The sequence below is a fragment of the Castor canadensis genome, chromosome 1 (assembly GCF_047511655.1).
Source record: "Castor canadensis chromosome 1, mCasCan1.hap1v2, whole genome shotgun sequence".
Lineage (NCBI taxonomy): Eukaryota > Metazoa > Chordata > Mammalia > Rodentia > Castoridae > Castor > Castor canadensis.
The window spans coordinates 19,084,985-19,102,499 of NC_133386.1; the positions used below are offsets into that span (position 1 = coordinate 19,084,985).

General features: G+C 36.3%; 1 protein-coding gene across 9 annotated transcripts in view; it reads right to left on the minus strand.

Annotated features, from left to right (window-relative positions):
- The window catches only part of Grm1 (glutamate metabotropic receptor 1), a 406,588-nt gene that overhangs the window by 113,434 nt on the left and 275,639 nt on the right, over positions 1-17,515 (minus strand). For all 9 annotated transcript variants that reach the window (XM_074072604.1, XM_074072567.1, XM_074072583.1 and 6 more), the window contains one exon: positions 742-977. In XM_074072604.1, the coding sequence (XP_073928705.1) occupies positions 742-977 (236 nt within the window). The remainder of the gene's footprint in view (positions 1-741; positions 978-17,515) is intronic.

Consider the following 17,515-nt stretch of genomic DNA (forward strand, 5'->3'; position numbering starts at 1 on the left):
TTATGACAGGCCAAATATAACCTATCTTTGCAGCACTGGCTACACTGAAAAAGAGTAAGAGAACAGCAATGTCCTTATGAAATAATGAGGATGCTCCTAAAAGTTATAGTGCTAAGAAGTTTGGGTTAAGGTAGCTTCTGGGGGCAAAGAACATCTGTGGAGTTTACCAACCCCTGAACACCTTAGAATAACGCTCTGCCCCTTTCCGGCATGGTTGGAGACAGCAGTGCATTGGAAGCATCTGTCCAACTGGGAACCACCATTTTTGTGGACACAGAGAGCTGTTCGTAGCGCCTGTGCACACAAACATCATGCTGGTGGTGTGGCCTAAGATGATACCTACCTCATCTTCCCTTGAGTTGTGTATTAACACAAATCATAGGGGAAAAAGGCTAAACCAATGTTGCCTACATACGCCTGTGGCTAGTATCTCCTAAGTCTGAATGTAGTGAACTGTCTTCCCTCTGGCTTGAATACTACACTTCTCAGTTTACTCTTCATTTACTTCTGCTATCTCTCCTTGTCACTTGCTCTACCAGACACTGTGCAACCCCCCGAATATGGAACATAAATCCACAGGGGGAATATACACTTTTATTTCATTCTAGCCATTTCATAAACAAAGATGGAAACTTCGTCTTTGGATCTCTAGCCCTGGCACTTTTTATCCTCTTTCAACAACCTGAAATGTTACTGCAATGACCATACTTCCGAGCTGTTGTTTTTGTGACCATGAGTTACCTGTGCAGATTCTTTTAAAGTTGGGATTTTCCAGAAGGTGTCCTGGTAGGCGGCACTGGAACCGATGTTGCCAGAACTCAGGGAACCAGGGATTCCTTGTATTAGTGTCCAGCCTCAGCTTCAGGAAATAATCATCAAATGATCGGACCTCTGGAGACTGCAGCTTTATCGTGATTCCCCCGTTGGCTTCCACCTCATAACCTTCAATGACTTCATCTCTGTCTGCCCATCCATCACTAAAAAATGCAGGGGTTAGGACAGAGAGAGAAAAAGATAAATGTCTCACAAATAGAGCTCAGAGTTATGTATGATGAAAGAAGCAATCCAGAAAAAGTTAAGTCCATGTTATGTCACTCTAACTACCCATCAATGATTCTCTTTTTGGTAGAAAGCTGGGGAAATAAAATGTCTTATTTGTTTTGTTTTGTTTTTCACAGTAAGGACAGTGATGGTGAAGATGACAATAGTAACAATCACAACAGCTAAAGTTCATTGACCATTCACTGGTCATTAGATTCTACGCTATTCACTTGTACTGAGATGGAACATGTTCATCCACTAACTGAAGTCTTGCTGGATCCAGAAACTCTGGCTCCCATGTCTAGTATTTTTCAGCATGAAATGACAGAGCCTATCAGTCAATGGCCAAACCAGAGAAAATAAAACCTAGGCACTCAGGGCCTGCACAATAAGTGCGCAGCAATGTTTCAGCATTGCAATCAAGACCATTAAATGAGTTGTATTATATGGGCTAGAAAATTGTTTTAGCTCTGACACATGCAACAATAGGTTTTGCTTCTGGTACATTATTCACACTTTCCCACCCAATAGAAGTGGCCTGATTTTCTTTCTAATGCTATTCCAAAATAATATCATTAAAGGAAAAACAATCTCACCTCCCACAAATATAAAAAGAATCATCCTTCTCAGTAATGGAAGATCACGACATTTTATTCAGTTGGGCTAGTAATTTTAATGTGATCACCTTCTTGAACTTTCATATCTATCATTAGTAATATAGCACTATTTTAACTCAGGTGTATATGTGAGCCAGGACTGAGAGGTGTCAATGGAAAATTGCATCAGAGTTGAGCAAAGAAGCCTTTATCTAAGACATTACAAGAGGTGAGAAACATCAAACTCAACTCGGCTGAAGTAAAAGATGTTAGGGTTTTTAAGTGCTAAGGGGAACTAGTTGAAAAGTATTGTAGGACATTTGTGGGGAAGTTGATCAATGGAATTAAGATCATGTGTTTGCTAGTTGTCTCTTACATAAATTGTTCTTCCCACAGAAACCTGCAGACAGGGTTTTGCCATCATTCTTGATGATTACATTTCAAAGGTAAAGCTCCCAGTTCCTTGAGAAAGACATGTGTGGCTTGCAAAACTGACAAAAGACTAGAAGATTTACTTCTTAAAGGAACAGAGAAAGAACTTACAATTGCAAGTTTTCTAAAATAAATGCTATAAGGGAAGTCAGGGGCTAAAGGTCAGGAGGAATTTTATCTAAAGTTTAGTGAGGCTGAGAGCAACATTAAGGCCATTTTGATCGGGAGTAGATTTATCCTGCTACACACTGAGAGGTGCCCTGCAGTTAAGTGGAACATAATCACAGAGACTCTGCCAGAGAAATTGTCTTATTTGCTTTTCACAGAGCAGAGAACTGGGCCAAATATTTGACTGACCATAGCTCACCTCTTATTAATCAGGCTCAGTTGGGATAGATGTGCTCTCTACTCAACTGGGCTAATTGGTGCAGTTCCTCTTTAGAGTCTACCCAGTGAACCACATATGAGCTACCTATCTGACAGGTCAAGAGTTGCAAAAAGTATAGTTGACTTAACATGAACCAGAATTGAAAGGATTTTAAAGTACTATATAGCCCAACTAGCCAGACCAGAGAATGTCTCTAAATCCACCTAGATAGAGATTCTACAATCTTGAGCAAACTCATTTTCTTTCTTTCTTTTTCTTTCTTTCTTTCTTTCTTTCTTTCTTTCTTTCTTTCTTTCTTTCTTTCTTTCTTTCTTTCTTTTTTTCTTTCTTTCTTTCTTTCTTTCTTCCTTTCTTTCTTTTTCTTTTCTTTCTTTCTTTCTTTCCTTCATTCCTTCCCTTTCCTTCCTTTATTCATCCTTCTTCAATTATCAAGCAGTCACAATGATGTTCTGCTAGGAATTCAACTGAAAATAAGAAACATCATTGTCCACCCCCAGAGTATTACATACTTGTGGGAAAAACAGAAACTAAACATGAATTAAAAATTCTGTGAGGTTAAAGAAGTGGGCAGTATCATGGTGGGGCTTTGGTGCTTAACTTAATCTTGTGTATCTATATATATGTGTTGAGAGGTGACAGATGGTTTACTTAAGAAAGAAATGTTTGACCTGGAAGCCAAAGGATAAGTTAGTATTAATTAGGGTAAGAGAAGAGGAGGGTATGATGCCAAAGATTTCTAGTGACATAGAAGGAAAGGCATAACATATTTAAGGAATTTGGAGATCATCAATGCTGCTGGAAACCAGAGAGACATGCAGCTTGAGATGGGGGTAAGTATGTGAGCCATAGAAGTTCTCAAAGTGTTATGAGTCTGTTTCTCACTGAGGCCAAGGGCTGTCCTCCTACATGGTAAGTGGTCTGAGTACCGTCCTGGTGAGTCCTCTGCATATTGATCAAAAAGACTGACATATTGGCCTTCCTATGCTCAACCTAGATAAATTTATATTTAAATATATTCATATTTATATTTACATACATATCTAGCAATTTGAAGACTTGAACTATAGTTCATGCCATGCTCAAAAATATGGCAAAAATAGAGCCAATTAGCCTTCCAAGAATTCTGGATAGGAATTAATATTTGAAATCAAAATAATTTATAAATTTTAAAAGATAATTACTTTCGTTTGTTGTTTTGTGAGACAGGGTCTCTCGGTATTGTCCAGAGTGGCCTCAAACTTGCTCTGTAGCTAGGCTACTCTCAAACTCAGGATGTCCTGCCTCGGCCTCCCAAGTGCTGAGGCTGCAGCCATATGACATGCCAGGTTGAGAACTACTTCTTGACATAAAGGTTAGGCTCAAAGTGTTTCTCCCCAAGGTCTAATTTTATGTGAGATTTCTTGTTTATAGTTTGCACAAGAAACTTACAATCTCACAAATTAAATAAGGTATGAAATGAGCTTTTTGTGATATATCTGCATTTATTTTCTTGCTGAATTGTGCTCAGTTTGGTAAAGTCAAATATCATGTCAATGCTAGAAGCAGAGAAAATTGTGACTTTCTGCCCTTGAGCCAACCAACAGAGAAGGCACATCATAGGAGTAAAGCTTGGTCTACAGACATAGAACCGTTCAAAGCCACAGCAAGCTGGAGCCCTTCATCATCCCCAGAAACCTTTCATCCACCCCCTTCACAAGTTAAAATGATGTTAAATTCAAGAGATCATAAAATCAAGGAGAACCAGGGTATGGTAAATTATTCAGGTAGGATTACTTGGTGAAAAACTTTGAAAGGATGAGTTGCTGAAATTTTATATGACAGTTTCAATCTCTCACAAGGTAAAGTATAAGGAATGCTAATAAAAAGAGCTGCTAAAAACATCTACAAAGCAACTCTTCATTTCCATACTTTAAATTGTTTCATCTATGTATCACTTGTGAAGTGAGTTTACAGAGAATTTTAAAGGGTTTTTTGCTATTTAGCTGTATTAGGATTTTGAGTGAGGATATTATTTTGGTGAATTATCTGTGAAGTACACTTTAAAAGAAGAAGACAGCAGCTTGCCTGATTTCTGGCCCAAGATATTTCTTAGATGATGGTTGTATGGACTGTGCTTGACCTAGGATGACCTGTAGTCACTTGATCATTCCCTCAAGGGTCCAGAGTGAATTCTGCTGTGCTGGGTGGTAACCCACCCTCAGACAGTGCTGGACTCAGAGGCGCACACACAGCCTCTGGCAGCTTCTGCCGCTCCATCTGTTTCCCAGTTATGAATTCCTTCCAAACTCTGGAATTAATACTACATATTGTGGAGGAATAGGGTGATTGGTTAACAGAAACCTATGTGTCCTAAGTAGTTCTCATGAATATACAAGAATCTTTACTTCCTATATCCCTCTCAAAACTTTTATACAGCAATTCTTCAGAATTTCTTCAAATCCTTGTTTTCTTCCTTATATAAGCTCACATGCAAAACTTGAATAATTATAAGATTTCTCCTCCCTAATAAATTCTGATATTAATAGGAAAATACTATTTCCACTTCCACCAATAATATTACTTTTACAGCATATCAGTTAAAATAATTTAATTAGCAGATTAGTAAAAAGTAGAAATACAATAGTATTAATATTTTTAAATGTAAAAAACATTTTAGAAAACCCATTTTTATTCGATTAAAATAATTGTGAATTAGGTGCTGCACCAGTTTTTATTTAAAAGTGTTATGCATTCTAGGAATTATAATCAGAAAAAACAAAATAATAAAATAATATCTTCAAAATCCCATGTAAACAAGCACAAGATTCTATAGTTTGCAAATTAACTATACACACAAAATTTGAAGAAAGGTAGCATGATGTAATTTAAATCAGGAGGGGTCAATTGGGAGAAATTTCATGGAGGTGATACAGTGTTTTCAATAATCATTTAGATTGACTTTATTACTTGAGGGTTATAAAAATAAATGGATTTATTTACTAAGCAACAAATGAGATGAGCCCTACAATTTTTGGGATTTATTGGCTGGAGGCTTTCAAAGCAGAAAGCGGAGCTGGTGAGGAATTCAGATACAGCCCAGTGGTTTGCTGACCTGCATTGCAAGTCTGGCAATTATGTTGTGAGATAACTCCATATGGTCCCAAACCCATCTGGTATTAATGGAAATCTATTGGATCTAGGATTCCACTAAGTCTAGATCATATGGACCCATTTGAAACTCAAATTCTGGAAGGTTTTACCAGAATCTGATGCTCTGAGCATTAGTTTCAGTAGGGTTAAAAGAGACCATCCAATGGACTCTAACTCATCAGTAAAATGTCCATTGCCATCTAGTTTTTTAGTGGTCTGTGTCTCTAATAAGACCCAAGGGTTGAGAGGAGGTTTCTGCTTGGATACAGTAAACCAAAAGCAAAAGTTATGCACATTTCTGTGAAAGAGAGAAAAGACAAGTATTCTTTGATAGAGACTGTGTATTCCTCACTCTCAGCTGTCTTAATGACAGTATGTGAAAATATAAATATACATGGAAGTAAGATGGGAAAGTACCCATAATAATGAGTGAGAGGTTTATAAAATGAAGGGAGAATAATGAAATACTTATTTTGTACAATTAACAAAAAACATAAAAGGAAAAAAATGAAAGTTTAGAAGGAATGATGAATGACCAAGTTCTGAGAATGTTCAATTATTCTTGGTGATCATGTGTAGCTGGGCAGGCAGTCTCTCAGGTTGCAGAGTCATTGGGATGGATAATATGCAACTCTTTGCTGAGAGGAATCTGGCAAGAAGAATAATTACTTAGGACTACAGAAAATATGACTTTATGTCCTCACCAGTTTGTAGGAGAAACAATGGAAGGAAAAACAACAGGGAAGAAGGAAAAAAAGAGCAAAATGTGAGCATATTGTGTGTATATTGTCAGGAACATCAGCAGGATTTGTGGAGATGGCTAATTTTCCAATGCTACTTTCTCATATTCTGAGATAACAATAGGGCTCTCAGGATCTCTTTTGATTCTTTTTTTAAAAGGATTTATTTTTTTGACTTGAACAAAAGGTCAAGGAACATCAATTTATGGCTTTATGAAAGTGAATCCAATGGTTTAGTAACTTCATTAGTGAATTCCCTTAACAGACCAAATGCAAGCTATCCTAACCTCTAATTTCTAGATCCTACACTTTGAAGAAAGAAAATGTCCTTACCAGTTTGGGCTTAATAGCTATAAGACTTGTTAGTTTATCCTAAGTGTCCATTTCTGATTTTTTTCATTTAAAGTAAAATACTTTTTAAAAAATGTTCTCGTTTCTCATAGCTTGGTCAAATAAACTGATACAGTTATTCCCCTTAAAAAATTATCTAGAAACAAAGAATTAAATACAATAAAGAAGCAAAAAGTAATATCCAGATTTTGGAAATGGTGAAAATGAAGGCAAATGATAAGCATTGTGAATCCAACAGCAACCTATGAAGGTGTAGCGTCTGTGAGGAAGACCCTAAAGAGGGGATTCCAAGATGGAAGCTAGAGGGAGAAAGCAGAAAGCGTGCCTCCTAAAGTAAAACCTTGGAGAGACGCTGGAGATACACCTTACAGGAAAAACCACCAAGAAGAGGCAAAACTTTGACTCCTCCACACCTCCAACCTGTGCATAGCATCCCCACTTCATGGTAAACAGAGAAACCAGGAGGGCTCCTGTGCCACCGCCAAACGGCAGCACCCAGATGGATTGGGAAGACACAGACCACAAGGTGAGCTAAGCAGCACGAGGTACTCCCACAGACAACCCTGGGCCAGATCAGCATAGCCCCCTGGACAGACCGACCCCCATCCAGGGAAAAAAGAAAAAAAAACTGAATAATAAGCAATAACAACAAAAAAGACACGCAGCAAAGAGGGTGGGGTGCCCTGAGCACCAAAGTGGGGGAAGGGAAATCCCTTACAAGCTGCCTAGAGAAAGCAGGAGCGGCTGCACTGGCCCTGCAACCAGGAGCAGGAAATCTTGCAAAAGTGGCAGAAGGAGGAAAACTCCATAGGAGAGGGGGGATGACGCACTTCCCATGTGAACTGTAAATAAAAACACCGGCCTGAGAAAGCGGGTGCAGTGTCACCTCCCTCAGTGTGCTTGGAAAGGGGAAAGCTTGTAGCAGCAGCTCACCGCTCACACACAGGAGAACTCTGAGTAAACAAAGCCTGAGGGGCCAGGTGAGTGCTAAGCTTACCTCAGAGATCTGCATAAATAACGCCTCCAGCAACAGCAGGCTGACATCAGTGGGCAGGCAAGCCACCGCCGCAGATACCATTCTCAGAACTGTCTCCAGACTTTTTTTTCTCCTCTCTCCCTACCTTTGATGAGAAAACAACCGAACTATACCTGCATGCTGAAAAAGTTACTGAAATTGTACTGCATTTGAACTTGGGACACTTTGTGGGTTTTTTTGTTTTGTTTTGTTTTCTTTCATTTTGTTTTAGTTTTTTTCGCCTTTGATGAGACAACGACAGAACTACTTCTGAGACACCATCTCCAGGATTGGAGGCTGAGGGACTAACACCAAAATTATTAAGACTGCAACTTTATTGCATTTGAACTTGGAGATTTTTTTTTCATTTATTTATTTTTTATTTTTATTTTTATTTTTTATTTTCAATTCTCTCTCTGTCTCTCTAATGCATGTTCAGCTTACTGTTGATTAGTACACTATCTCTCCCTGCTTATATCCCTGAAACTTTTGTTTGTTTGTTTTCTCTTGTTCTACATGTTTGCTTCTTTTTCCCTTTTTCTTTAACTTCTTTGCTTTCCATCTCCTTGCACCCTTCCATTCTAAATATCACCATTGTTATTATTACAAGCTAGAAAATACTTAATTGCACACAGTACAGGGACAATAACAACAACAAGGGCAATGATATGAAGACAGAAAAAACAAGGAAACCAGTTTCCCCACAGCAAAAATTAGTACAGGAACCAGGGGAAAATGAAGAAAACAAATACTCAGATCCAGAATCCAACAAAATGAAAATAAACTATGCCAAAGTACCCAATGAAGCCCACAAGAATAATCTAAAAGAAGAAATACTACAGGTACTCAATGAGAATTTTATAGAGATGATACTGGATATGGTCAGACAAAATGTACAGGAGACACTCAAGAAATTCCAAGACAATAAAAATAGAGAATTTGAAAAAGCACAAGAAAAAATAAAAAAAACCATAGAAGCACTGTATAAACACCAAAGCGAAACAAAGAGCACAATTAATAAAGAGATAAATGAACTTAGGATGAAAATATACAACATTAAAGAGAAAGAGACTCAGGGTATAGAAAACCTCAGAAAAAAGAATGAAACAGAACTGCAAAACAAAACAGAAGGCCAATCCAGAAGAATAGAACAAACAGAAGACAGAATCTCAGAACTTGAAGATGAAATGGAAATAAAGGAAAAACCAAAGAACTATTAGTTAAACAACTCAAGACCTGTGAAAAGAAAATGCAAGAACTCACTGACTCCATCAAAAGACCAAACTTGAGAATCATGGGCATTGAAGAAGGAGAAGAGGTGCAAGCAAAGGGAATGTGTAATATATTCAACAAAATAATAACAGAAAATTTCACAAATCTAGAGAAATCTATTCCCATACAGATGCAAGAGGGAGCCAGAACACCAAACAGACCAGATCAAAATAGAACTACCCCACAGCATATCGCCATTAAAACAACAAGTACAGAAACTACAGAAAGAATATTGAAGGCTGTAAGAGAGAAAAAACAAATAACATACAAAGGTAAACCCATCAAAATCACAGCAGACTTCTCAACAGAAACATGAAAAGCAAGAAGAGCTTGGGGTGAGATCTTCTGGGCACTGAATGGAAATAACTTCAACCCCAGGATACTCTACCCAGCAAAACTATCATTCAAAATAGATGGAGCAATAAAACTCTTCCATGATAAGCAGAAACTAAAACAATACATGACCACAAAGCCACCACTACAAAAGATTCTTCAAGAGATTCTACACACAGAAAATGAAACCCAACATAACCATAAAAGGGCAGGAAGCACCAAACCACAGGAAAAGAAAAAGCAAGAAAGTAGAGAGTAACCTCAACTTAGGTACACACAATCAAACCTTCAAACAACTAAGACAACTAAATGACAGGAATCACCACATACCTATCAGTACTAACACTTAATGTTAATGGACTTAATTCACCCATCAAAAGGCACCGTTTGATGAAATGGATTAAAAAGGAAGAAACAACAATTTGTTGCTTACAGGAGACCCATCTCACCGACAGAAATAAGCACAGGCTTAGGATGAAAGGCTGGAAGAAGATTTACCAAGCCAGTGGCCCCCAAAAAAAGGCAGGAGTAGCAATACTTACCTCTGACAAAGTAGACTTCAAACCTACATTGATCAAAAGAGATAAAGAAGGACATTCCATACTAATAAAAGGGAAAATAGACCAAAAGGAAATAACAATTATCAACCCATATGCACCCAATGTCACCGCACCCAATTTCATCAAACATACCCTGAAAGACCTAAAAGCATATATTAACTCCAACACAGTGGTTGTGGGAGACTTTAACACCCCATTATCATCAATAGATAGGTCATCCAAACAAAAAATCAATAAAGAAATCCTAGATCTAAAATATACAATAGATCAAATGGACCTACTTGATGTCTACAGAACATTTCATTCAACTTCTACAAAATATACATTCTTCTCAGCTGCCCAAGGAACCTTCTCCAAAATAGATCATATCCTAGGGCACAAAGCAAGCCTCAGCAAATATAAGAAAATAGAAATTATACCATGCATTCTATCTGATCACAATGCAATAAAACTAGAACTCAACAACAAAAGTAAAGACAAAAAACATGCAAACAGCTGGAAACTGTATAACTCATTGCTTAATGAACAATGGGTCATTGATGAAATAAAAGAGGAAATTAAAAAGTTCCTGGAAGTCAATGAAAATGAAAATACAGCCTACCGGATCTATGGGACACAGCAAAGGTAGTCCTGAGAAGGACAGTTTATAGCCATGAATGCATATATTAAAAAGACTGAAAGATCCCAAATCAATGACCTAATGATACTTTTCAAACTCCTAGAAAAACAAGAACAAGAAAATCCCAAAACAAATACAAGGAGAGAAATAATAAAAATAAAAGATGAAATCAATGAAACAGAAACTAAAAAAATCATACAAAGAATTAATGAAACAAAAAGTTGGTTCTTTGAAAAAATGAACAAGATCGACAGACCCCTGGCAAACCTGACTAAAATCAGGAGAGAAAAAACCCAAATTAGTAGAATCAGCAATGCAAAAGGGGAGATAACAACAAACACCATGGAAGTCCAAGAAATCATCAGAGACTACTTCAAGAACCTATATTCAAATAAATTTGAAAATCTTAAAGAAATGGACAGATTTCTAGATACATATGATCATCCAAAACTGAACCAAGAGGATATTAATCACCTGAATAGATCTATAACACAAAATGAAATTGAAGCAGCAATCAAGAGACTCCCCAAAAAGAAAAGTCCAGGACCTGATGAATTCTCTGCTGAATTTACCAGACCTTTAAAGAAAAACTGACACCAACCCTCCTTAAACTGTTCCATGAAATAGAAAGGGAAGGAAAACTGCCTAACACATTTTATGAAGCAGTACTTCACTTATCCCAAAACCAGGCAAAGACACCTCCAAAAAGAAGAACTATAGGCTAATGTCCTTAAGGAACATTGATGCAAAAATCCTCAATAAAATAATGGCAAACCGAATTCAATAACACATCAAAAAGATCATTCGCCATGACCAAGTAGGCTTCATCCCAGGAATGCAGGAGTGGTTCAACACATGAAAATCAATAAACATAATAAGCCACATTAACAAAAGCAAAGACAAAAAACACTTGATCACCTCAACAGATGCAGAAAAAGCCTTTGATAAGATTCAACACCATTTCAGGAAAAAAGCTCTAAGAAAACTAGGAATAGAAGGAAAGTACCTCAACATTATAAAAGCTATATATGACAAACCTACAGCCAGCATCACACTTAATGGTGAAAAACTGAATCCATTCCCTCTAAAATCAGGAACTAGACAAGGATGCCCATTACCTCCACTCCTATTCAACATAGTACTGGAATTCCTAGCCAGAGCAATTAGACAAGAAGAAGGAATAAAAGGAATACAAATAGGTAAAGAAACTGTCAAAAGATCCCTATTTGCAGATGACATGATCCTATACCTTAAAGACCCAAAAAACTCTACTCAAAAGCTCCTAGACAACATTAACAACTATATAACAGGATATAAAATCAACACAGAAAAATCATTAGCATTTCTGTACACTAATAATGAACAAACTGAGAAAGAATATATGAAAACAATTCCATTTACAGTAGCCTCAAAACAATCAAATACCTAGGTGTAAACCTAACAAAGGATGTGAACAACATCTACAAGGAAAACTATAAACTTCTAAAGAAAGAGATTGAGGAAGATTATAAAAAGTGGAGAGATCTCCCCTGCTCATGGATTGGTAGAATCAACATAGTAAAAATGTCTATACTCCCTAAAGTAATCTACATGTTTAATGCAATTCCCATTAAAATTCCAATGAGATTCATTAAAGAGAGTGAAAAATCTACCGTGAAATTTATATGGAAACACAAGAAGCCACAAAAAGCCAAGGCAATACTCAGTCAAAAGAACAATGCAGGAGGTATCACAATACCTGACTTCAAACTTTATTACAAAGCAATAACAATAAAAACAGCATGGTACTGTCACAAAAACAGACATGAAGACAAGTGGAACAGAATAGGGGACCCAGATATGAAGCCACACAACTATAACCAACTTGTCTTTGATAAAGGCACTAAAAATATACAATGGAGAAATAGCAGCCTCTTCAACAAAAACTGCTGGGAAAACTGGTTAGCAGTCTGCAAAAAACTGAAACTAGATCCATGTATATCACCCTATACCAAGATTAACTCAAAATGGATCTAAGGATCTTAATATCAGACCCCAAACTCTAAAGTTGATACAGGAAAGAGTAGGAAATACTCTGGAATTAATAGGTATAGGTAAGAACTTTCTCAATGAAACCCCAGCAGCACTGCACTAAGAGATAGCATAGATAAATGGGACTTCATAAAACTAAAAAGCTTCTGTTCAACAAAAGAAATGGTCTCTAAACTGATGAGACCACCCACAGATTGGGAAAAAATATTTTCCAGCTACACATCAGACAAAGGACTGATAACCAGAATATAGAGGGAACTTAAAAAACTAAATTCTCCCCAAATTAATGAACCAATAAAGAAATGGGCAAGTGAACTAAACAGAACTTTCTCAAAAGAAGAAATTCAAATGGCCAAAAAACACATGAAAAAATGCTCACCATCTCTAGCAATAAAGGAAATGCTTGTTAAAACCTCACTAAGATTCCACCTCAACCCTGTTAGAAGAGCCATTATCAGCAACACCACCAACAACAGGTGTTGGCAAGGATGCAGGGAAAAAGGAACCCTCTTACACTGGTGGGAATGCAAACTAGTACAACCACTCTGGAAAACAATTTGGAGGCTGCTTAAAAAGCTAGACATCGATCTACCATTTGATCCAGCAATACCACTCTTGGGGATATACCCAAAAGACTGTGACACAGGTTACTCCAGAGGCACCTGCACACCTATGTTTATTGCAGCACTATTCACAAAAGCCAAGTTATTGAAACAGCCAAGATGCCTCACTTCTGACGAATGGATCAAGAAAATGTGGTACCTATACACAATGGATTTATGCAGCCATGAAGAGAACAAAATGTTATCATTTGCTGATAAATGGATGGAATTGGAGAACATCATTCTGAGTGAGGTTAGCCTGGCCCAAAAGACCAAAAATTGTATGTTCTCCCTCATATGTGGACATTAGATCAAGGGCAAACACAACAAGGGGATTGGACTTTGAGCACATGATAAAGCGAGAGCACACAAGGGAGGGGTGAGGATAGGTAAGACACCTAAAAAACTAGCTAGCATTTGTTGCCCTTAATGCAGAGAAACTAAAGCAGATACCTTAAAGCAACTGAGGCCAATAGGAAAAGGGGACCAGGAACTAGAGGAAAGGTTAGATCAAAAAGAATTAACCTAGAAGGTAATAACACACACACACAGGAAATCAATGTGAGTCAATGCCCTGTATAGCTATCCTTATCTCAACCAGCAAAAACCCTTGTTCCTTCCTATTATTGCTTATACTCTCTCTACAACAAAATTAGAAATAAGGGCAAAATAGTTTCTGCCAGGTATCGAGGGGTTGGGGGGGAGAGGGAGGGGGTGTGAGGGGGATAAGGGATGGGATGGGGAAAGGGGGGAGAAGTGACCCAAACATTGTATGCACATATGAATAAAAAAATAAATAAAAAGGCCCTAAAGAATTGGAAATGATTTCTGATATCATCTGTTGATGGGAATGATGCTTCCTAGGAAGTCAGATAGTGAAAGCTAAGACCCAGCATAAATCTGGGTACCCTGAGGTTGTGCAAAATCCAATGGAATGGGAGTGAAAGTAGAGCCTAGCAACCTGAGGAAGCCTGAAGTCAATCCTGGGACTAGGACAGAGAAAAAATAAAGTCGCAATGCACATCAAACAAATACTAACCAAAACTAAGTAAAAGTTGTTATATTAATATAAGGTACAATTTATTTTCAGGCACAAGTTACTATCAAGAATAAAGAGAATCAGTGTATCTGTAAGATACAATAATTTGAAATTTATACACCAAATAAAGAAGATCAAGATATAAAGTAAATTTTATATCCTCTATGTGAAGCTCTCTTTGTAGTATATCATACTTATTTTAAATATCCATAGATCAAAGCTGGCAAAATTTAGTAGGATTTAGAAAACTTCAGCATTTACCATAACAAAAAATTCAGCAATTACCATACTTGATTTAGTGAACATATATCGAATCTTATTCTCAATGAAAGAGAAGAACATGTGAATATGTTTCACGGCACACAGAAATTTAAGAAAACTAGTCTAGTTAATAACAGAAATGTCAGCACATTTTTAACATTAATACAGAATCCATATACCTCTGTACCCCTATTTTTTAAATTGGTGTTTAAAAATAGCTAATCTACCTCCAAATGCTTGGAAAATAAAAACTTAAACTTCTACATAAATTGAGGTTAAAGAAAAGACATAATGAAACTAAAAATAGTACTAAATGAATATAAATAGAAGTGCTAGATATTAAAATTTGTGAGAAGCAATTTACAGGTTCTTAGAAAGATATCTACTCCCAGAGATGCTTATATTAGAAAAAAGAGGGAAGTTACAATAAGTGAGCTAAATACACAACTTAAGATTCTAAGAGTCAGGTGTTGTGGCACATGCCTGTAATCCCAAGACTTGGGAAGCTGATACAGGAGGACTGTGACTTTGAGGCCAGCTGAATTACATAGAAAGACCCTGTCTCAAAAATAAAACAAGGGCTAGAGGTGTGGCTCAGGTAGTAGAGCATTTGCCTAGCAAGTGCAAGACTCTGAATTCAAACCCCAGTACCACAAAAGCAAAAACAAAAAGGAAACAACACCAAAAAGGAAAAAAAGAAAGGAAGAATCCATACAAGAACAAAGCATAAATACAAACCAAAGCAAAGGCTAATGTAATTGGAAAACAGAGATGACTGACCAAGCTAAGAATTGGTTTTTAGAAAACACCAATGAAATATACAATAACCTGAGGTTGTTGGCACAGATGAAAATAAGAAAAGGCACAAATAAACAATATTTGGAATAAAATAAGAGATATAAATTAGGATACATATGAAATTAAGAGTGAAAATAGAAATACTAAAAAACATTTGGTGCCTATAAAGTTTAACTCTAAGTAGGTAAGAACCATTTCCTGGAAAAGCTTAATTAGCAAACCTGACTTAAGAAGGAATAAAAGATCTAAACAATCACAGACTTAATTAACAATGAAGTTCAAAATGAACCCATTAAAAATACAAGATTTTCCAGATTGTTTTACAAGTTTTCAAAGAACAGAGAATCACTATCTTATACACACTCATCCAGCTATTTTGAAGCAAATATTGTCAATTCATTTCATGAGGTTTCTATGGCTTAATACCAAAAACTACTTCAAGAAGATATTAAAAAGATAATACAACATAATTATATTGAAGTAATTAATATAAGGAATTTTTCATTTATGATTGGTTGGCTTCATTAAAAACTAGCAAAAGTTTAGTTCTATTAGAGTCATCAGCTAAGGCTAATGGTTCTAATTTACCTGGAACAAACATTTTACATCTCTCCCCTTTTTTTTTGAAATTATTATTATTGTTATTTTAAATTAAGGTGAAATTTGCATAACATAGACCAACCATTTGAAACTGAACAATTCAGAAACATTTAAAACATCTAATATGTTGTGCAACCACCATTTCTCTTTAACCTCTAAATACTTTCATCACTCCCAATATAAAACCTCCCACCCATTAATCAGCTACTTGTAATACCTCCTGGTGTTCCCAAATCTTTCTGTCTCTGGATTTATCATGAATATTTCCTATGTAAATACCATCATGCTATATGTGGACTTCTGGGTCTAGATTCTTGCACTTAGCATAATATTTTAGATGTTTTTCCATTTTGTAGCATTTGTCAGTACTTAATTTCCTTTTATGACTGAGCATTATTACATTGTATGCATATACTAAAATTTGTCTATCCGTTCCTCTGATTGGCTTTTGGTTACTTCCACTTATTGGGTTTTGTTAATAATGCTATTATAAATATGTGTGTACATATATTTGTTGGAGTACCTGTTTTCAAGTCTTTTGGTTATATATGTAGTAGAGGAATTGTTGGGGTCATATGGCAATTCTATGTTTAAGTTTTTAACTGTTTCCACAGCAGCTGCACTATTCTACATTCTTAATACAATGTATAAGAGTCTCATTTTTTCCACATATTCACTAACAATTGTAACCTAACTGTGACCTAACAACCAACTGAAATAGACCCATATATGTGTCTGAAATAGGATCTCATTATGATTTGATTAACATTTCCTAAATGACTAATGATATGCTTATTTTCACATGCTTGCTTGATATTTTGGATGTTTTCTTTGAGAAAGACTTTTTCAAGTCTTTTATCCATTTTTAACTGGATTGTCTTTTTTTTTCCTAAATTATTTACACATTCTTGCTACAAACACATTATCAGATATATTATCGACTGATATTTCTCCCACTCTGTAGTTTGTCTTAATTTTCTTTCTTTCTTTCTTTTTTTGTGAGTAAAATAGGAGAGTTTATTGAGATAGAAAATAGTAAAGAGTACAGCTTCCAGAGCTGGAAGTGGTCCCAAAAGAGGGCATCCTGTCTTCATTTGCTTAATAATGTCTTGGTGCACAAAAAAGCTTTTATTTTTGATGAAGTCCAATATTTTGCCTTGTTTTCATTTACTGGTAGCATGTTCGGTGTTATAGCTAAGAATTCAAATCCAAGATCATGAAGTTACCTAGTTTTCTTTGAAGAGTTTTATGGCTTTATCACTAATATTTTGGTCATTATTACGTTGGTTTAATTTTGTATTCCACAAGGTAGGGATCCAGCTTTACTTTTTTACATGTGGACTCCTTTCATCGCACAATTGTTTGAGACTATTGTCCCTCATGGAATGGTCTTGTCTCCACTGAAAATAATGTGGGCATTATGTATGGATTTACTTCTGGATCCTCAGTTCTATCCCATTGGTCTTATGTATCTGACCTCATGACAGTACTGCACTGTTTTGATTATTGAAACTTTGTAATGAGTTTTGAAATTGAAAAATGTGAGTCTTCAACTTTATTCCTCTTTTTTAATATTAATTTTAGAGCTGGTGGAGTGGCTCAAGTGGTAGAACCCTTGCCTAGCAAGCATGAGGCCCTGAGTTCAAACCCCAATACTGCAAAAAATATATATATTATTTTTAATATTTGGGTTCTTTACAATTGCATA